Source organism: Rhinolophus ferrumequinum, chromosome 8 (assembly GCF_004115265.2).
Source record: "Rhinolophus ferrumequinum isolate MPI-CBG mRhiFer1 chromosome 8, mRhiFer1_v1.p, whole genome shotgun sequence".
In the NCBI taxonomy this organism is placed as follows: Eukaryota; Metazoa; Chordata; class Mammalia; order Chiroptera; family Rhinolophidae; genus Rhinolophus; species Rhinolophus ferrumequinum.
Genome location: NC_046291.1, coordinates 10,261,597 through 10,283,667, shown reverse-complemented (window position 1 = coordinate 10,283,667; position 22,071 = coordinate 10,261,597). Strand labels below are relative to the sequence as shown.

The window sequence follows — 22,071 nt, the reverse complement described above, 5'->3', positions numbered from 1 at the left end:
GGGGTATCATTCCATCTCTGCACCAGCAGCCTTCTTTGCTGGTCCCCCCAGGACCACATCCACTGTGGGTGGGAGGTGGATTCCCGTTACAGAAAGAAGGAGGCATTGATGCTGGGCTGGCAAAAAAACCCAACTTCTCCCCACTACGTAGTAATTAGTGGACATCCTATGTGCTTTCTGGAAACATGAACAACATCTCTGAAGTCTGGGGTGCTCTCCCCGCTCTTCACTAGTTCTTGTGCTGGGAGGATTTCAGTTACATAAATAATTCACTAACAATCCTTACACAGATTAATTTAAATGTGGGGATGGCTATCCCTTTTTCATCGATTTTAGGTAGACAAAGAAATCTGGCGTGGAACAAACGTGAGAATGGAATTACTTAAATCCTCTTGAAGGGAGTGACGGTGGTGTGATGCTGGCATTGCTGTTCCCCGTGTGTCTCCTGGTTTAAGGACCTGCTTCTGAAGGGCTGTCAGTCGGAGAACTTTAATGAGCCCTCATTATACTAAAACTTGTAGTCTGTGAGAGAAGGAATCAGCTTATGATTGATGCTGGGAATCATAGGTGGTGATGGATCACAATTGCAGTTGGCACTAATTCTCCTCGCTGTGGAGCAAAAGTCAAGATTACGTACAAAATCCAGCAGTTTCGCTTTTCATGTATAACGATAATCTAATCATTTCTGTTAAGACTGTAACACTTCAAAAAGGAAGGAAAAATTAAAATTTCGCTATCTGACATAATGAGATTTTTTTTAGATCCTAAAATAGAGGCTCATTAAATTCTCAAATTTAATGATAATCTAAAGATAATCTTGACAGAAACTCTGGTTTGAGATTTTATTGTAAAATTTATTTTAATTAAAAAATGGTTTCTACTTTCATGTGCCTTTCACATGTCCCATCATATTGTTTAAAAAATTGTGTGTGTAATTGACTCACATGATGTAGTTTAAAAATGTAGGAACATAGAAAGCGCAGAAAAATACTGATTGGTTATTAAGTTATAAAAAAAGCTTTAAAGCTGTTTAAAATTTTTAATGTGTTTGTTTCTATGGATTAAAAACACCGTCATTTCTCAGTTGATGATTTTATAAGTATAATCTCAGTATAATCTCATTTAACCCTTACACCACCAAATGAGCCTAAATTATTTCCTTTCACAGGTGAGAAATGGGAGTTCAGTAACTTCCCTAAAGTCACATGGCTGGTGTATTGTAGACATCTTCCCAAAGACCCTGCCCTTTACTCTCCAATTCTGCATACTGGAATATTGCTCGTCCTGTGTATCATTTTGAGAAAAAGCACTGGGATATTTCTTTCCCAGAGCCTGTTTCCCCCAGTTGCCTGACAACTACTTTATGTTAGGAAACTGTTGATATGTGTTGTGTTGTCATCCATTGTCCTGTGCTTCTGTTTGCTGTGAGTGTGGCAGCGGCTCTTGTGTTGCAGCAGTGTGCGCTGGAAAGCCTTTTGTCCTTCATGTCCTGGAGCAGCCTGACAGCCTTTCATGTTGAATTCAGCAGGATTCTTTTCCCTTCACAAAGCCCAGTGTTGCTTTCTAGGTGAAAAATAATTAAATGCTCTTAAAGTTGTATTTGATTAACGCGAAACTGATCTGTGTAAATTAATTATAACTGTATTGATGTCATAGCCTTGTCTTTTATTATTAGCCAGGTCATTGACCAGAAGTTTGGAAGCTTATTGCAACTGACAGGTTAGTGGTTTGACCTTGCATGCCGTCTAGAAGCAAAACATGAACAATGCTTGTAAATGCATTTTGTTCCCCAAGCTGCATGTGTTGTCAGAATATCTGATCTTGGATTCTTATTTTTCACTCTTCCTTTACTTCTTTGATGAAATTGATATACTCGAAGTGAGTATTATACTGAATTCTCTTACTAAAAAAGCATCCAGCCAAACACAGATGTCATCTGTGTCATTGCGTAATGACAATTAGACATGAAACCTTGGCACATTTAGGACATAGAGTCAGGTAAACAAATGCCCCAAATTAAATGAATCTTGTTTTTAAGTTCCACTCAAAAGAAGTTAAAACAACTTTTGGTAGAGAAGACATAAAAATAGGGGAATGTTTGATAGGTTGAGAGAGAATGTGCCTCCTCTTATTCTAATTTGTTTGAGCAAGTTGAGAGCAGGTGGTATTTTTAATATGTGAGTGATAAGAGCCCCTAACTTTGGAGTGTTTGGTTAAAGAATGGGACGGTAGGAATAAAGCATGGAGGGGAAGTGGCTGAAAAGCCGCAGTTCCTGGGTGTAGGCTCCCTCCTGCACACTTTCTACTAGTGGAGTAGTCAGCTCTGCTAGAATGTGACACAGGCATTCCTAAAATCATCATTCTATGCAGAACCATGCCATAAAAACCACAGAGCTCGTGGGGCAAATGGTGTTAGGAGCAAAACGCACACAAACTTTTCTCAGTGGTACATTAAAAAAAAAAAAAAGACAGGAACCTAATACAGTGGTAGCACAGTTTTACACATTAAATGATTAAGTACAGAAGTCCTACGATAAATGATAAATACAGTGCTCTGCCTTTAGAAAGTCCTAAAGTTTGCTTGTGGAAGTGGTTGTCAGAAGGATTGCAGCTTGTGCATTATGTTAGTGGAGTAAGGAGGGTCATCCGGAATTTGGGAATTTGATGGTAAGTCAGAACCACAGATGTAGATGGGTGTAACTCATCCTCTGTGAGCTGAGGTCGCTGATTTGAGGTGTGCAAATGTGTACATTTTGTGAATTTCCAGGCAGCTGGCTTCAGCTGAGTGCAGTTTTCTGCATTCACCTGGTGCTTCTTGTTGATGAAATTACACATAATCAAACGCAAAATTTGCATTATGCTCTAGTTGTTCCCTGATATATTAATTACATCTGAACAAATTTGCTTGTTTCAAAATAAGCACAAAGAAGAACTGACCTAATTAACCTATACTTCCCTATATTTCATGTTTCTATGCTAACAGCGCGTGTGTGAGTCTTCCTCCCTTTAAAATACCTTTCCTAGTGAGATTTTCTGCATTTGAAATATTTTCAAAATGAATATACGTTTTGGTCAGTCACCAGCTGGCGTTTCTTGGGGAAGTCTGTTCCTTATACTAAGATTTGTCCTTCCCAATTCTTTTGGTGGTTATTGTATTGAATCTTATTAAAGAACAGTGGGGAGGACTTCCTGTTTCAGCTCTGGCAAGTAAAGAGCTTGGAAGTCACCCTCACAACCAGAAAAAAACCTAGGCAAACTGAAAATCAATGACTTTTCTTAGATCCATCTGAGAATTGAGGTTTCAGGGCAAACCGCCACCCCGAAATCTAGAGAGACAGGCTCATGTTGAGAATCACAGTCAAGTTAAAAATTCTTTTCCCTTTTACACTTCTGGGGCTGTGTAAACTGGACCGACAAAAGACAGATTAACAAGAGAGAAACAAGTTTATTAGCGTGTGTGTCAGTCATACACAGGGGAGTACCCGGAGATGAGTCATTCAAAGGGATGGTTAGAATTTGGGCTTATTTGGCATGTTAACAAGAGAACAATACATTTTTAGAGATGTGACAAGACAAAGGAAAGGACTTTGCGTTTCTAGGGCAGCAAATGGTAGGAAGGCAAATCTGTGGGGAACTCACAGAAGATAAGGGCTAGTTAGTAACGTTTAGTACCGGATCTAAGGTTGTCTCTGGTGATTAACTTTTGTCATCCTGATAGAGAGGGGCGGGGAGACACCTCTGCAAACTTTTAGGCAAATAGGAGGAGGGCAGAGAACTTCTCTTGTATCTGCATCTTCTCAGTCGCCTTCAGCTCAGAATAAACCTCATACCAACTGGCATATTTCGGGGCAGCATATTCTCTCCCTCACCATCAGCTTACCTGGAACTGAGGCCCCTGAAGGAATACTTAAATGGTAGTTTCAATGAGTTGCTGGAGTCTGAGTGTAGACTTTTCTGAGCCTTAGAAACTCAAGTTTTCTGTAGACAAACCTGACTTGCAACTTTATTGTAAGAATAAAGTCTCTGGAGCCAGATTATCTTGGTTAAAATCCCTGCTCATCTGTAAAATGGGGAAATAATATCTGCTTCATAAAGTTTGGAGGATTGAATGGGATAATAGCACATGTGAAGTGTGAGAGCAGTACTACCAGAGATGAACAAGCCGTTTGTGTGTGTGTGTAATGTTAACCAGTAATTTGACCTTTCTTTTCGACCTCTATTTTGGAAAAACTGTAAAACAGTAGCGGATAGGTATTTCTGTTTAAGTCATTGAAACAATACCTAAGATTTAATGAGTGTTTATTGGGCGCGTGGCATTATTCTAAGCACTTTGATACTTTAAGTCATTTATTTTTTACACGAATTCTACAATCAGGTTTAGCTGCCATTACCACTCTACATAGCAGGAAACTAAGGCAAACGGTTTGGTAAAGATGATATAAGGCCTCTCGTGATACCCTAATTGGCACTGGTGGACCATACACGTGGAAAGGATTGCGGGAAATTAGTGAGCGCTGACATGGTCAGGGAGCCTATCCGGAAGAAGGCAGGACCAGAGCTGGGCTTTGCAGGTTGGGGAGGAATATAATGGGTTGGGAGGAGGGGGAGGGGGTGTCTGGGGCCGGGCAGTGGTGCTAGCAGTGCTGTCCATGTCCTGCCCTTAGTGCATTGGGCCAGACTCCTAGCCTCCAGCACCTGCAGTTCTTTGCCCAGGTGCTTCCTCTGGCCCCTGACACCGGCTTTGGCAAACCTCAAGTCATGGCGCGCTAAGGCAGACCCCTAGCCTTTGGAGCATAGTACTGAGGAATAAGTATACTAGTTCCCAGCGGGATTAAGCGCTAGTCAGCCATGGTGAGGGCTGGCTTGATAATGCATACATTTCTGGCTGCCTTGCCTTCCCTCTTGCTTCCCCACAACCCTACCAGCGAATTTGTTGCCTCCCAAATAAATTGCTTGCACAAGGACCCTTGTCTCAGAGTCTGCTTCTGGGAGAAGTGCAAACAGTGATGCCTGACAATAACAACAGAGAGCTACGTTCATTGAGGGTATGCTAATTGAATCCTTATACCAGGCCATTTTGCTCCAAAAGACAAAGTAGAGCTGATGGTCAGGCTAGGTCTTATTTTTGGGGAAACACGGTACAAAGCAACTTGATCCAACTCAACCTAAAGAAACAGACCCCTAAGAGGTTGGATGATCTTGGACACTCAGGAACCCAAAGGTGGGAGCAGAGCCAGGACAGCTGGCAGAATCCCAGGAGGAAGACAGAAACTGTCTCCCTGGGGAATAGTTTCTCTCCAGTTTATTTTAATCCTTTGTACTTTTTACCTCCAGTTTTCAAATTACTGGGAACCCTGAGCAGATTGCTCACACTGCCGCCACCTCGTCTTTTCCTTTCACTTTGGCAAAACCTCTAGTCCCTTGGAATAAATTAACTGTGGGTCTTCATTTGCTCTACTCTGTGTATCTCAGCTGGCATTGAGCTGACACGTGTGCCGTTGTTGCTGTGGTTGAAGCTAGTTTAGAGCATTTCCTAAATCTGCCATTCCTTTCCTGAGTCCTCTGCCTTTACCTGAAACCAGCTGGTTATTCCTTTGAATGTTTTACCCGCAGCAGCCAGTCCTCAGTGTAGTAACGAAGCTTGGTTTTGGTTGTGATAGTGTTGGTGGCTTTTTGTTTGCCTGTTTTATCTTTTTAGTTCTTATGCCTTTCTACCCTCCTTCTTAGTGGCAGGGCCAGGGTAGACGCCGTAGTCTTTTGTTTGACCTGGTGGACTTTGTACTGTGCCATATTCCCTCTCAGGAGAAATTGACCTAACCGTTTCTGGCAGAATTCAGTAACTCTTACCAGTTCTGAATGTTGTTAAGAATCCGTAGCATAGAGCTAACTGATTATCAAGGACCAACTTGACAGTTTCTTTTGGTGATTCCATTGACTGCCCTGGGCAGGTATTTCTGTAGCTCAGAATAGGTGACTGCATCATTTGAAACCACTTTCCCGTATTTAATTTAAACTTCTCTTTTCATAACGACCACCTTAGTTTTGCTTCAGTAATTTGTGTGGGTATAAAATAATTTACATTAAGATGCCTGCAAGCAATGGCTCCAGAAATTCTGGTGGCTCTAGAATTTGTGTGTCTAAGGGACTCTGAAGTGGAAATCTGGTTGGAAGTGGGGTGCAGTGTTAGGGGACAAGTGGCTGGGGGATTTGCCTTGGATCTGTGTTTGCATAGCAAGCACATTCTTTTTAATTGGATGGTATGTTAAGTTGTGGTGTTTGGGGGAAGATGGATTGTGAAGTCTTACCCCTCTCCCCCAGTGGACACTATCTGCGTAGTTCTGGGCTATACACGGCATACCCATTTTTCCCAACTTTGCCCAAATACCCTCTGCCCCCAGCGACTTTACTATTTATATCCCAGAATTTCTTCACATTGGTTTGCTTTCTAGGAATTTTACTTTAAAATATCTGTTTACTTTTTTCGAAGTCTTAAAAATGCAATTCTCCCCTCATAATAATTCTTTTTTCTAAAATGGACATTGTATTTCAATGGGTTTCCTTATTGCCCAAAGCAATATGTAATTTGAAATGTATTGTTCTACCTTCCGTCTTTGGTAAGATGTTATTTTTTTATAAAAGAAAGCCCTTTGCAAAATGGTAAGTATTGAAATCTTTACACTTTTAATCACTTTTTCCCCACACTTATCATTACTCAAATTAGTTTCAATTAAATTTTACAACACGTAATACAAGTAGAGGTTGAACTAATAGTGAAGCATTATTTTAGTCCGTGTTAGTACTTTGAAAAAAATCTCTCAAATTTGAGTTTACCCTCCGAGAAGCATTTATGTGAAAGAAAAGTAGCTGACATCTTGTTTAAGGGTTCCCAGACTGGGGTCTTAAGTTAAAAAAATATTGGATATGAACTATTTCTGGCCTGTCTCTAGATACAGCCTAGAATTTCAAAAGGTTTTTATTTAACCTCTTACAGACGTGAGTCATTTGTTGCACACTGTGGAAGTGCAGACTTTGGCTTTCTTGAGCGATGGCCAGACAGGACTGCCAGGGCCCCTCACAGGTGGAGACGGTATCTGCAAGGGTTACAGCTGTGAGAAAAAGAAGGTTAAAGGGCTCGGCACAGAAGCAGCAACATCTGGTCTGGTGGCAATCGTTGCGTTTGAGTCCTGATAGTCCAAATAATGAGCATTGTCATCTTGGTTTCTTTATATGTGAAAAATGGAATTTCTCTTTTTCATGGTTTCACACCCAAACTGCTGAAAGTATTTCCGCTAAATGGGGCAGTTATATTTGAAATGGTCATACTTAAAATATAAGCTATGGGATGTGTGTCAGGGTCACTTTAGGGACTTCTGGTGGTGAGAACCCCCTATGTGGTCGCCCATCTGAGGACAGGGCTGTACTTATTAAGCACCTTGGACAGAGACATCAGAGGGCTGAAATTTGAACATCCCCAGAAATGTTCATTTCCAGGACAGAAGCTCCATCGAGCTACTTCTCTTATGGGCAGGTATATAGAGCATGCTTCAGGATGGGCAGGACAGGTAAGGGATTTTCTTGGCAATTGCTGTGTAGACCCGCTAGTAGGTAACATGGAACTAATTTGGTCTTCACAGGATTGTGAGAATTAAATGAAACATAGCCCCTTTGTAAACTATAAATAATTGCATAGATGTTAGTTAATATTGAAGAAAGTCTGCAAATGTTATAACACTTTAGATCCTAGGCTGAAATGCTTGAAGTTGATCAGATGATGATAAAGATTTAACATTAGCTAATACTTATACAGCGCATATTATTTTTCAGGTATTATTCTGTATGTTTTAGGCATGTTAACTCATTAACTCCACAAGGCTGGGCTTATTATTACTTAGCATCTGTTTTATAAATGAGGCTACTTAGGCATAGATTAACTGAGAATTTGCCCAAGATCAACAATTCCAGGCAAGTGAGCCAGGATTCAAACCCCGGCCATTTGGCTTCAGAATCCATTCCATTAACCACGATACTGTTCAGACTCATGGTGAAGAAGTACAGAAAGCTGTTACAGGTGAGAAAGCTTGGTGGCTTGGGGGCAGGGGATCACATGAGGAGATTGGATTTTAAGCAAATCAAGTCAGGCATTCTATAAGTGGACTGGGGGAAGACTGTCATGATCTTTGGGCATGACCTTTGGTGGGGTCCGCTACCATGTGACTTACGCCCTTACTGATGGTTGCTTCCTTGTCTGGAACATTCTTTTACTTCTTCCGTTGTTTCAATGGTCTTAAATCCTAACCCACCAGAGATCAGGTATTCTGCCTTCCACATCGACACAAGGCAGGCTATTGTAAAAGACAGTTGGGAATGGTCCCACTAAGGTAAGGGGAATTACTCATTTCATTTGGGGAGATGGTATATGAGGGGGAAAGGAAGGAGGAGCTCTTGAGTCTTAAAAACTCTAGGTCTGGTAGCGTGAAAATCAGAAAGATTTAGCCAGTTGTTAGTATAATGATCGTGTCGAGCCAGTTGAGGTCATTTCCCGGGTGGTTATGATGAAGAAGTGTAGGACTGTGGAGAACCGTCACACGAACGGAAGTCTCAGCAGCCCTCAAAAGTGGAAAATGCTCTCAATTCCCAATTTCTTCTGGAACAGAGTCCGAGTTGTAGATATTTCTATGACTAGATGCTGGAATGTAATTACTGAGTGTCACAATATTCATAAAGACTAGATTCCCATTACCTTCTTAATATAATTTATTCCAGTTTTCATTTTTTATTCATGAAGTCAGCTTTCATTCATTAGATTGTCTTCATTTCTTTGTGTCTCTCTGACTTTAATGTGAAATAAGAAAACAGAGAACCCCACTCTGATTCTCTTGATTTTTTCAGTGATGTAGCCATTTAACAGATTCAGAGGGTCAGAAAAATTTGTCATTTACGTGCAGCTTGTCATTAAACAATTAGGGTACCCTGATGAAGATTCCACACCATAGCCCCAGAACTCCCCATTTACTGACCAACTCAGGCAGCTGATGCATTGTAGTGAGTTGAACGCGGTGTAATGATGTGAAGCCGTACTATCTTCTATTGCATTTAGTATTTAAATATTAAGTTTTAAAAGCATAATTTACATGTTATACGTACAACTGTGTATTGCAAATAACAACCATGTATTACATGTAAGCTGTGTAAGCTTTTTGAAATGCATTCGTGTATTTGAAAAGAGGAAACAAATTACTTTGCCAGTCTTCAGTTAAATTCTTGTTTTTCATTAAATGCAAATACATGTTATACTATACAATTTCCTCATTTCCAAAAACTATCTTGAAAATCTGCATTTTGTAATTGGGTTCTTTTGGGGCCTAAGGAAGCTAATACTTTTTAGGAAAAATACAATTATTCTAAGAAGTTTTATGGAAGAACAGAGAATTTTATTATAATTGTGCTGGACTACAAAGTTATCATCTATTGGCCCTATAGTGAGAAGCAGAGAAAATAATTTCTTATGTTTGGATTAGAAAAGCCATAAATGATAAGATTTCTGAGAGCGTTGCAGGAGTGAGAAGAAATGGCCCACTTCTATTCATTCGTAGCAATAGTAGACTGTACAAAAACGGACTAAGAGAGAGAAAAAAATGCATCTACTGTTTTGTGTATATTTTGGCCGAGTTAATGTGGTATTTATGAAGAACTAATTTGTTGTCCAGGTCTTGTAATTTAAAAGCAGAGGAAGCTTTTATCTTTAGCATAAACAGTCAGCTATTTCCATAGCATATTTGCTTGGGTTGAAGCAAGAAAGAACACTAACCTTCCGTTTCTTCCAAAAACTATTTTGCAGTATGTGTAGCCGAATGTGTTCTCCTGAGCCTGCCCTGCTAGTGAAGCACATTCCCATTCACTTTCAACACCTCACGTCATAGGGGCAGGGCAGGGTGCTGCTAAAATCCTTGCAGTGTAACCAGGACGATCTCTTCATAGTTTCATCTTTCTGAAGCCTTCTTTTGACCTGAGCTTGTTGAACTATTATTGAGAGAGAGAGAGACAGAGAGAGAGAGAGAATGATTTGGGGCAGTAGAGGGGAGCCCGCTCGTTTCTGTGGTTATGGTGCCAAAAAAATGTATACACATTTTAAGAAAGGGGAAAAACTGTATTAAAATTGTAATACTCAATATATACCGATACCAAAAGATGAATACAAGTTGTGTTTGACTTCTGCAATTACAAGAGGTGCTCAAAGTGGTTACCATCAGCGTCCAGACACTTCTGATTATGGCGAACATTGTTTGGTAGACTTCTGTGGCGAGCGTGTAAACTGTTCCAGCATCACAGCAGAAGCAGCAGGACTTGTTGCTGTGCGAGGCCTCCTGGATCTTCCCTTATGCACATCACACACAGTACCATGGGTCTCAAACTTACCACGAATGCATGCAATTGTTAGGTGTGTTGGAGGTTCTGTTGCATACTCACACCTCCATTGTCATTGTACTTCCACTACGTTCTCAAATTTCACATACCACTTCAAAATGGTCTTGTGCTCCTTGAAGGACAACCATGCTTCCGCCATTTTCTTTGACTGTCCTGCCTGTTGCATGGTGACACTAGCATTCATTTGATTAATGCCACCCTTTAAGCGAACGACATACTACACATTGCTACCGTAATTCAATTCAACTTCTAACAGTAATACATGGATAATATCTCTTAAACTGTGTATACGTTTTTTTTGGCACCCCCGATATATAGTGAAATATTCTGCCATAAAAAGGAACTATTATATTAATGCTACAACATAGATAAACCTTGAAAACGTTATGCTAAGTGAAAGAAGCCAGACACAAAGGGCTGTATGTATGAGTCTGTTTATATGAAATGTTCAGAAGAGGCAAATCCATTGAGACAAAGTAGATTAGTGGTTGCCTAGGACGGCGGTGAGGGGAAGTGGGGAGTGACTGCTGATGGGTGCAGGGTTTTATTTGGGGCAATGAAAATGTTCTGGAATTAGTGATGATGATTTCACAACCTTGTGAGTATACTAAAAACCACCAAATTGTACACTTGAAGACAGGAAGTCTTACGGGATGTGAATTATATCTCAATTTTAAAAAAACAACAAAAACTTAAGCATCTAGAAAGTCAGGCATTAGCAAAGTACCGACCCTGAATGATAGGAGGCCTTTGATAAATGTTTGGCGAGTGACTTAAACAAACCTGCACTCAACCGTATGACTTTGTAGAGAATATACTTCATATATGTGGAATTGTTAAATGAAATTTACCAAAGGCATAAAAATGGTAATAATGAGATAGCAATAATCTATCTCAAATATGTAGTGATACACCTTTCCTCGAGTTTTAAAGAAAAACCTCATACAATGAAAAAAATTGCAGTGAATACTTGTAAGATTTGTTGCTCTCATAGTGACATGGAAGGCGGTTTTCAGAGGAGCATTCGATTACTCCCATTAAAACTGTAGTTTCTTATGAAATAAATTTGGTTACTATCAGATGCCAGATTGTAAATCTAATTTATAACTGGTGTGTATTCTTGTAATTTAATGCTCTGAATTCTTGAACATTTAAATTGAAAGTTGAGATATAAAGCTCCCTGGTAAAGGATAATGATGAAACAGTTCCTGCTTTGTAAGTAGACTTGACAATCTCTACAATTAGTTTCTGTTCCCTTTTTATAAAATGCCTTTCTTTTTTCCCCCTCGAGACACATTGGTTTCCCAAGTTATGAATTCAGTTTCTTTTGTTTGTTCTAGCTCCTTAGTTTTTCTTATTACATACCTGTTTAATTTTTAATTTCTCATTAAAAGTAAATATTGCTAATTTTCCTATCAATATTTCAAGAAGTCGTTTATTTCTCTCTCACAACCTTGATACAGAGCTGTCTTGTGTGTATTACTATATAACGAAAATGCCATTTTTAAAAATCAAATAGTTCTGGCAAAGCAGCCTATTAATACATTTTAAAGAGAGCAGAGGTTTATTTCTGTACAGTTGAGATAAATGTCATAAACACTGTTCTGGAACTAAAAATGTCAAATAGAATAATATATATAGTGCCATGGGGAAGGTTGCTACAATTGCAGGAAAAATGCTCAGAGATGAACATCTCGTAGGTGTTCAGACCTTTTCAGTCAGTCTCATTTATTACGTAATGCGATAAAAATACTAATCTCGGGTCATTGGGCAAAACTTATTAAGTACTGACTATATGCGAGTCACTGTGCTAAGCTCTGGGTATTCAGTGGTGATCAACCGGGATACGATAATTCTGCCCTCAGCCATTTATGCTGTAATCATGGATTTTCTGTTACCTTGTTACAGGCTGCATCCTTCACCTTGGGTGTCTGACTTCATAATCTACCAGGAGGGAAACTGGGCTGTCCATAGAGCTGGTATGCAATAGTCTTTGCCCAATTGTCTTTGCTACTTAAAACTCACGTGTTCTGCCTACACCAGTACTCCAGTGGCCTATATGAGAGCGGAGTTCAACATACGAGTATGTTATGCATTTCTCACACTGACTGTGGTTGTGTCTGCCTTCGCGTGAAGTATACATTTGTTGAGAATATGAACCACATCATTTTATTCATCTTTTGATTTTCAGCAGCCAGTATTTTTATTTCCTTCAACAAATAGAAATGGACCATTTAGGTGTGGGGATTGTAAGTGTTTTGTTCTTCGCTGTACCTCTAGAGCCTGCCACAAGGGCTGGTGTGCATTTGGCATTTGATATTTATTAAGTGAATCAGTGATAGAGGAAATGGCAGAGTAGTCATCTGTGAGGAGGAAAGTTCAGTTTTCAGAAACCAAGAGATTAGGCAGACTATATACTTCCTGTAAGATTATGTCGCTGAAACCTACTGAGAAATCCAGGCTGAAAAATAGAAATTTAGGAATCATCCTGATAAAAAGAATTATAGAAACTGTGAGAGTTGAGTTCTATGAGCGTATGCAAAAGAGAGTAAGCGTAAATGAAAAGTGAAAAGGAGAGAGTATGTGTGTGGGGGGGTGTTGGAAGGAGGGGTGAAGTCCCAGGAAAACACCGTGTCCCAAGGAAGTGGGGTGAAGAGCTGAGAGATGAGAAGGGAGGTGAGATGAGAACAGAAAGGGACCTTTGGATTTGGGCAAAGACGTAAAGCAAGTGTGATGTGAGCCTAGTTGCACAGTGTGAGAAAAGATTGGGGAAATTCCACTATTCTTTTGTTAATTCTTCTCATCACTAATGATTCCAATTGAGGTGGAACTATTGCATAAGCAAAGCCCTAATTTGTTTTGATTTTCTGGTGTTCATATGCTGGCCTCCACTGGACACTGTTTGTACTAATACTGAAGGGTTTCTTTGTGATTTCTTGTAAGCTGATTACTTGATGATCAAGGCCATGTTTTTTCATTGCTCCCGATACAGGCAATGATGTTTGATATATAGAATTATTTAGGAGAATTGCAAGAAAATCACAGTAGTTGAAGAAGAAAATTGCCTTGAAGGCCAATGTGAAAAATATAGACAGTTTTGCAAAATTATTTGGGAGCTTTGCAGTTGAAATTTCATTAAATTTTCTCATGAGACTGCTATAGAGCTCCAATAATAAGCCCATGGCAATAAGAAACTTGGGTTGTATGTTCATGGATAGGAAGAATTAATATAGTTAAAATGTCCATACTGCCCAAGGCAATATACATATTCAACACAATTCCTATCAAACTACCAACGACGTTTTTCACAGAAATAGAACACATAATCCTAAAACTTATATGGAACCATAAAAGACCCCAGATAGCCTCAGCAATCTTGAGAAATAAGAACAAAGTGGGAGGTATAGCAATACCTGACATCAAATTATACTACAAGACTACAGTAATCAAAACAGCATGGTACTGGCATAAAAACAGACACATAGATCAATGGAACAGAATAGAGAGCCCAGAAATAAACCCATGCCTATATGGCCATTTAATCTACGACAATGGAAGCAAGAATTTACAGTGGGGTAAAGACAGTCTATTCAATAAATGGTGCTGGGAAACCTGGACAGACACATGCAAAAAAATGAAGCTGGACCACCATATACAAAAATAAATTCAAAATGTATTAAAGACTTAAATGTAACATCTGAAACCATAAAATTCCTAGAAGAAAATATAGGAAGCAACTTTACAGACATTACCTGCAGTATGATTTTTACTGATATATCCCCTCGCTCAAGGGAAGTAAGAGAAAAAATAAACATGTGGGATTACATCAAATTAAAAAGTTTTTTCACAGCAAAAGAAACCATCAATAAAACAAAAAGGGATCCTACTGAATGGGAAAAGATATTTGCCAATGATATAGCCGATAAGGGGTTAATATCACAAATTTATAAAAAACTCAACTCAACTCCAAAAAAACAAACAACCCAATTAAAAAATGGACAGAGGACATGAAGAGACATTTTTCTAAAAAGGACATACAGATGGCAAACAGACATATGAAAAAAGTGCTCAACCTCACTAACCATCAGAGAAATGCAAATAAAAACCACAATGAGATACCACCTCCCCCCAGACAAAATGGCTATCATCAATAAATCAACAAACAAGTGCTGGTGAGGATGTGGAGAAAAGGGAACCCTTGTGCACTGTTGGTGGGATTGCAGATTGGTGCAGCCACTATGGAAAACAGTATGGAGGTGTCTCAAAAATCTGAAAATGGAACTACCTTATGACCCAGCAGTTCCACTCCTAGGTATCTATCCGGAGAAATCCAAAACTCGAATTCAAAAAAATTTATGCCCTCCTATGTTTATTGCAGCACTATACACAATAGCTAAGACATGGAAACAACCGAAATGCCCATCGGTAGATGACTGGATTAAGAAACCGTGGTACATTTATACAGTGGAGTATTACGCAACCATAAAGAAGAAAGAAATCTTACCATTTGCAACAACATTGATGGACCTAGAGAACATTATGTTAAGTGAAATAAGTCAGACAGAGAAAGATAAGTACCATATGATCTCACTTATATGCGGATTCTAAAGAAAAGAATAAGTAAATGAACTAATTAGAAACAGTTTCGGAGACATAGAGTAAAAACTGAGGGTTGCTAGATGGGAGGGGGGATAAAGGGGGAAGGTGAGGGGATTAGAAAGCACAGTCAGTAACCACAAGATTGCCACGGGGTTACGAAAGTTAATTTGGGGAATGTAATCAATAATGTAAAGATTTTGTAGGGTATCCGATGGACACTTGTCTCCTTAGGGAGACCACCTCAGGGATGATGTAGATGCCTGATCGCTGCACTGTACACCTGAAGCTGAAGCTGAACAATAATGAATGTCACCTACAAGTTTATATATATATACATATGTATATAGTTACAGGAAGCGGAGTACAGCATTAGGAATAGAGACAGTGGAAATGTAATGGCTGTGTGCGATGTCAGAGGGACAGTGGATGGGGGAGGGGGTTGACACAGTGTGAGGGATGTAAATGATAAACGTCTAAGTATTACTTTGTCTTGTGCACCTGAAACTAATAAAAAAAAAAGAAAAAAGAAACTTGGGTTGTATTAATGATGGGGACACACACACACACACACACAATTGTTTTCTTTGGTATTTCTTTTGGGGGTGATGTTGGTAAGACTCCATATGGGGGAATGGGGAGTACATTTGAGGCTTATTAGGATGCTGCCATTTGCATGAAATGATTGTTCACATAAGTGAGGTTACCTTGTAGTCATGAAAAAAGTAGCTACCATTGACTTAGCACCTACTTTGTTCCAGACATGTCACAGTCATCCTGGGAAGGAGGCATTTCCAATTTAATGTGAAGAAATTGAAGTTCAGAGAGTTTAAGTAATTTGCCCTAAGTCACAGGGCTAGTCAGTCGGAAAATCCTGCCCTTTTTTCGCTCCAAAGCCCATGTACTTTCTAATGTGCCCTCTGAATAAGAATCTTTAGGGTTTCAGAGAATTACCTATTTGGGTGGAGGCCAAGAAAGCTCCACAGAAAAAACAGAACCACTAGACGTGTACCTTTTCAGCATCCTGTCTCCTTTTCTGCCGACTGACCCATATCTGTACCTGACATTTCTGTTATGACATAAATATTATGTGATGATGGAGAAGGCTCTTCCCTTTAAGGACTTGATTCTTTTTATCTCCTGCATCTTTAGTCTGTGTCTCTTTCTTTGCTAGTTTCTTCCCATGAGCATAAACCAGTCCGTCACCAAAGCAAATACCTTCTGTATTGGTTAGTAATTGCTGCATAACAAACCACTCCAAAACTTGGTGAAGTAAGATATCATTTATTTGGCTCACTGTTCAGTGGGTCAACCAATTAGATGGCTCAGCTGGACTCATTTTATGCATCTGTGGTCAGTTGTTGGACTTCTAGACAGTTTGCTTTTGGGGTACCGTTTGGCTAATGCCCAGGGCCATCAGAGGGATGGCTGCCCTGGACTTGTCCACATGGTTGCTTGGCAGGGTTTCAAGTGAGAGCACAAGCCTGCAGGTCATCCTGAGGCCGAGATTCAGGACTCATGGAGTGTCCTTTCCTCTGCCTTCCATCCATAAAACAAGTCGCAAGGCCAGCCCAAGTTCAGGGAGTGAAGAAGCAGACCGCTGAACCCTGGAACTCTTCTTGGTCACCAACTTCAGTTCACCCTGAAGACCAGAGTCATGTCACCACTCAGGCTGAATCCTGTGCCTGGGGACCAGGTGCCCTCTGTCACTGTGTTTCAAATGTTGTTTGGCAGTTATTGGTTTACATCTTCGTAGAAAATGAGCTCCTTAAAAACAGGGACTGTGTTTCAGTGCAGGATTTGGCACATAGTAGGTAATGTTTAAAAGTTGAGGTTTTTGTGAAAATAAAGTATTCTGGCAGTTGATACCTAGCAGTGTAGAATAGGAGATAATGTATACTTATGTTTTAAAACTTGCTATTGATGTTTAAAAACCTTGGAGCAAACTCTATGTAATATATCAGAACTGAATATTTCTTTGAAAAAAATGAAGGCGGTAAAGAATCCTGACCAACGTTCTCAGCAGACATCATTATTAAATATTTATGTACTATCTTCGTAGGGTTTTTTTAAGTTGCAAGTTTCCTTAAAAGAAAGACAAGTCGTATTTCCATGACATATTTGTCAGAGAAAGCATACACATCTATTAACTGGTCCATTGGGATTTGTGATAAAATTTCTATTTTAGAATATAATATGAAAGAAGGCTGCCAGCCAGTGTCCTGGGTGTTACTCTGGAGGACACTGGAAACAAATGTTCTGATGGATGAGAGGTGGGCTGTACGTAATGTAAGCTTGCCTTTAAGTGCATATCTTATCAATGTTTTCATTTTTAAGTGGTGGATTTTCTTACGTATTTTATTCTATGTTTCAGGTTCAACTGTCTGTGTACCTCCCTGGATTCCTAAAACCTGAGCACATTTTCCCATCACTGGGTTGATAGCAGACCATGCAGCGGAGATCAAGAGGACTTAATACTGGGCTTCTTCTGCTCCTTTCTCAAATCTTCCATGTTGGGATCAACAATATCCCACCTGTCACCCTAGCAACTTTGGCTCTCAACATCTGGTTCTTCCTGAGCCCTCTGAAGCCGCTGCAGAACTCCTGCCTTAGCGTGGAGAAATGTTACCAGCAGAAAGACTGGCAGCGCTTACTGCTTTCTCCGGTTCACCATGCAGACGACTGGCATTTGTATTTCAATATGGTATCTATGCTGTGGAAAGGAATGAATCTCGAAAGAAGACTAGGAAGTAGATGGTTTGCCTACATCATCATCACATTCTCCCTACTCACTGGGGTGGTGTACCTGTTCTTGGAACTTGCTATTGCAGAATTAATGGGTGAACCTGGTTTCCGAAGGAATTGTGCTGTAGGTTTCTCAGGTAAGGCAGACAGAGTCCTAAGGTAGCATGCATAGCCAGTATGGGAGGCGTGGCTGCTGTCCTCTTACAAATCCTGGGTCTCTAGTTGGTGAGGGAACTGAATTCTGAGTGGTTCAGGGTTGCGGGGCGTTGGATTTTGGAGAGAGGAGGCTGACTGGAGCACAGGTGGGACATAAGTTTTGCTCTGCATCATTTACTCTTGGATAGTTTGGACTATGGTCTGCTCAAAGGTAGTTTTGTAGGAGATGCAGTACTGGAAATATACACTGGCTCCATCATGGTGGGGCCAGGGAGAGACCCACAGGTGTATTTGTGATAGGGAGCTCTCCAAGAAGATGAGTATGCCTCGTAGTGACTTCTTTAAAATAAATGCATCTCAGCCTACCATGGCACGCTCCCCATGTTTTAGGAGCCATAATAGTCGTTCTGCATAACTCATGCGGTTTAATTCATGTAACAGGTTCATAGGGAGCTGGCATCATCTTGGATTTGTAGGTGAGGAATCTAAGACTCAGAGAAGTAAGGAAACTAGCTCAGGGTTCCACACCTCGTAAGTGGTACAGCTGGGATTTGCACCCACTCTACATGACTTTAACCTCCTGTCGCGTTGTTGCTCACTTTTCCCTCACTAGTTCTTTTACTTTACGTATATGTCATAGGGCTCAAATTGCCATCAGGGCTTAAATTAGGGGTTCTGAAAATTAGAATACGAAGGGGAGGAGGGAAATGGTCCTAAAACAGAAGGGACTCTAACCCTTCCGTCTAATTTCCCTGCCCTCCCGCCCTTTTCCTCTAAGGTGCACTTTCATGCATCTAATTGTGGGAGAAGAAAGAGTATATTCTGCCTTCAACATTTCTTTCCATAGAGGTTAGACAAATACACGTTAGTTATATACAGTTTTTTTTCATTGTGTTAAAATTCCCATGGCATAAATTAATGGTTTTGAGGTGTACAATTCAATGGCATTTAGTACCACTGCTGGTGTTTCATCCCCATTTTATGTGACATGTATTTAGTAGCATTCAGAAAGTCGGTAGGAACTTTTACGTTAAGAAATATCAGAAGGATGATTGTCTTGAACACCATCTTTGTACTGAAAGCGAGGCCGACTTACAAGGAATGAGGATTTTTCAAAGCAAAAAAATTGGATGTAATTGAATAATCATTTTCACTTTCAACTAGTTTTCTTTGCAAATGTTGATCATCTCTTAGATTGTTGATATTTGTACGCTCTTTCTTCTCTTTTAGGAGTTTTGTTTGCTTTGAAAGTTCTTAACAACCATTATTGCCCTGGAGGTGTTGTCAACGTTTTGGGCTTTCCTGTACCCAACAGATTTGCTTGTTGGGCAGAACTTGTGGCCATTCATTTCGTCTCGGCAGGGTAAGTGTTTACTCTTAGAGAATACAAATGAAGAACTTGATGTTCTGTGGAGAAGGAATTGCAATAACAATGAGGTAACCAATTTTGTTTACAGTGAGATTTATTCTTTAATCATAAGGATAGAATCAGGCTTAATGGTTTTACTGTCAGACATTCGTGAGTTTGAATCCTGTTACCTACTTAGCTGTGTGATTTTGGGGTACTTGTCTTATTCGAGCTTTGGTTTTCTAACCTTTTAAGTAGGAGTAAGAGAACCTGATATACAGATTTGAGGATCAACATTAATTAGCCTATGAATTAATTAATTTTAACAACAGTAATCCAAAGAGGCACATAGAAACCGTGTAATTATGATAAAAAGGTATGTTGGTCCAGTGCTTTTGAGCTATTTTAGTTATGCATTGTCTTGGTGATAGAACTGGAAACAAAAGGCTTTACTCACAACCTCGACATATGAAATGGATCACCTTCAAACTGTTTTGGATTGAGAGGCAGCATAGGGCCCCATTCTCGTCACCCTGTGTCACTGTGGCTGCCTCTAAGGCACCACCACAGAAGCCAAGGTCTCCAAGGAACACAGTTTGAGAACTGCTGATGTCTATGACTCCTCGGGACAAGGAAATTCAGGAAGTCAAGGGACTCATCAAACAGCTGCTGGTAGAGACCAGACTAGTTAGGATTCCAGCCCCCTGACTCCTGGTCCCGGTGCTCCTGCCGGAGGTCCTGTGCTTTTCCACTTTGGTCCCTTTCTCTGCTTGCTGTGTAGAAAAAGGAGGGTGAATCGTGTTATCTTTCCACCTCTTCCACCAACTTCACTTCTCTTAATCTGTATATGGCAACTGGAAGCCCCATGATTGGTTGATTGATTTTTCCTGTGGGGTTGTGGACACTGAAGAAGCGAGAGATTCAGGAAGATTCAGGAAGAAATAAGGGTGATTTTTCTCACGGCTGTTCCTTTCAGACAGGCGTTTTTATTTTGCTTCTGGTTTGTGCGGCTCTTGGGTGTTGTTCTTCACTTGAGAATATCTTCCTTGGGCTGTACGTCAGCCTGGTAACCCTGAGACTTTCTCTAATGCTAATTTGCCATCATGGGCAGCGTTGCCAGCTGGTCTGTAAAAGGCAGTGATATGGCCACTGAACACCACTCATTTGCAACTGTATTGTTATTTTGTGACAGTTCCAGGAACAAAGCCTAACAAAATCTTCAAAGTTGTCTTTGAAAAAGGGTCCGGTAATGTCTGTCCCTTATCTGAACAGCCCCCTCTATGCCTTGTCACTCACAGCTCTCTGACTTGCTTCTCAATGTGGAGGAGACACTCTCGTATGTGACAGCAATACTCAACATTCATATGAAAATCATTCCCTTTGGTACTTGAACTTTAATTCTATAATGAATCCTTTGAATAGCAGTGCCTTTAATATTCTCATGCAACTATTTCTAAAGACTCGCATCCTGCATTTTATTATTTTTAGAGTCCCCCCCCCCCGCCCCCCTGCCTTCTTTACATGGAAAAGGCATGGTTGTATTTTTATGCAATATGCTTATCCTGCGTGGAGAGACATGGGAATTAAGTGAAATTCCTTATCTTTGAAGTTCGAAAGAATAAATCTTTTGGTTTTTAAGATTTGACTACTTGGAGTAAAAAGCTTCTGATATGCAACCATCTATTTATGCATGTGTCCAGATAAAGACTGAGCTAAACACTGGTCCAGGAAACCTAAGAAGCAAGTGCTTCTTTGAGATGGATCTTGGAAGAATGGGAGAAACCAGAACTCTCTTTGCTCTGCATTGTTACTCTCCTGGTGGTTGTCAATTAGAATTTTCATTGGGAAAACACTGGAAATCTTCAGAACAAATCCTGCTTTATTATTGGACTTAATGAGCTGCCCTTTGGGAGAAAAAAAAAATCTGCCAACCAAACATTTGGTGGATCTCTGTGTTTTATGAAAGCTGTGGAATTAGTAATTTCCCCTGATTACAGAGTGTTCTGGAGGGAAGCCCCTCCAAACAGCCAGCCAGCCAGGAGGCATTGTGAGGGGCGTGGACTTGACCTGCACAGAGAAGTAATCACACCCCTTTCCTGATGCTCTTACTTTTCACAGTACTTGTGTGGACCTTGTTTCAGTGATTGCTTTGCCTCACGTGGTCTTCTCATTTCTGGGCATGTCCTGGAACCCTGGGAGGCAACTGGGTCTGTAAAGTGTCCCCGTGCCTGAGGTGGCCCACGAGGGAGGGGTGCAGGCTGCTTCAGGTGGCTGCCTTCTCACAGGCTTAGCTCCGGCCCCTTCCCACCTTCCACCCCGCCCCCTGGGGTTAATGGAAGGAAGGGGGATCTGATGCCACCTGTTACTTTCTAGTCTACATTTCTAGCCCCAATTCTGAACTTGTGCAGTTTCTCTGATGAGCCTAAGGCTATCTAGTCTGAAAACTGAGGCTCAGAGAGATGAACGTTATCCAGAGTAAGGCAGCCACTCAGTGAGCGCGCTGCAGGACCGTGTTAAGTGTGAAAGGACCTGGGCTCGCATCCTGGCTGTAGGACCTCCATCTAATTATACAGCCTCTCTGAGCCTCCTTGTGCTTATCTGTTAGATGGGAATATTACTTACTTTCCTGTGTCATGTCATTTTGAAGGAGTCAAAGAAAGAAGTGATCCATATGAAAGTGCTTTATAAACGATACGGTACTGAACTCATCATTTTTGTTATGCGATAAATCACCGAAAGTGTGCAATGTTCCCAAAAGAAATCATGCTTGATTTCTTTTTCTTCCTCAAAATAATAAACTA

At 40.4% G+C, this 22,071-nt stretch overlaps 1 protein-coding gene across 1 annotated transcript in view; it reads left to right on the top strand.

Annotated features, from left to right (window-relative positions):
* The window catches only part of RHBDD1 (rhomboid domain containing 1), a 115,496-nt gene that overhangs the window by 11,659 nt on the left and 81,766 nt on the right, over positions 1-22,071 (top strand). Inside the window, exons 2-3 of the mRNA XM_033112868.1 lie at positions 17,396-17,903; positions 19,153-19,285. Of these exons, the coding sequence (XP_032968759.1) occupies positions 17,471-17,903; positions 19,153-19,285 (566 nt within the window). The 5' untranslated portion in view covers positions 17,396-17,470. The remainder of the gene's footprint in view (positions 1-17,395; positions 17,904-19,152; positions 19,286-22,071) is intronic.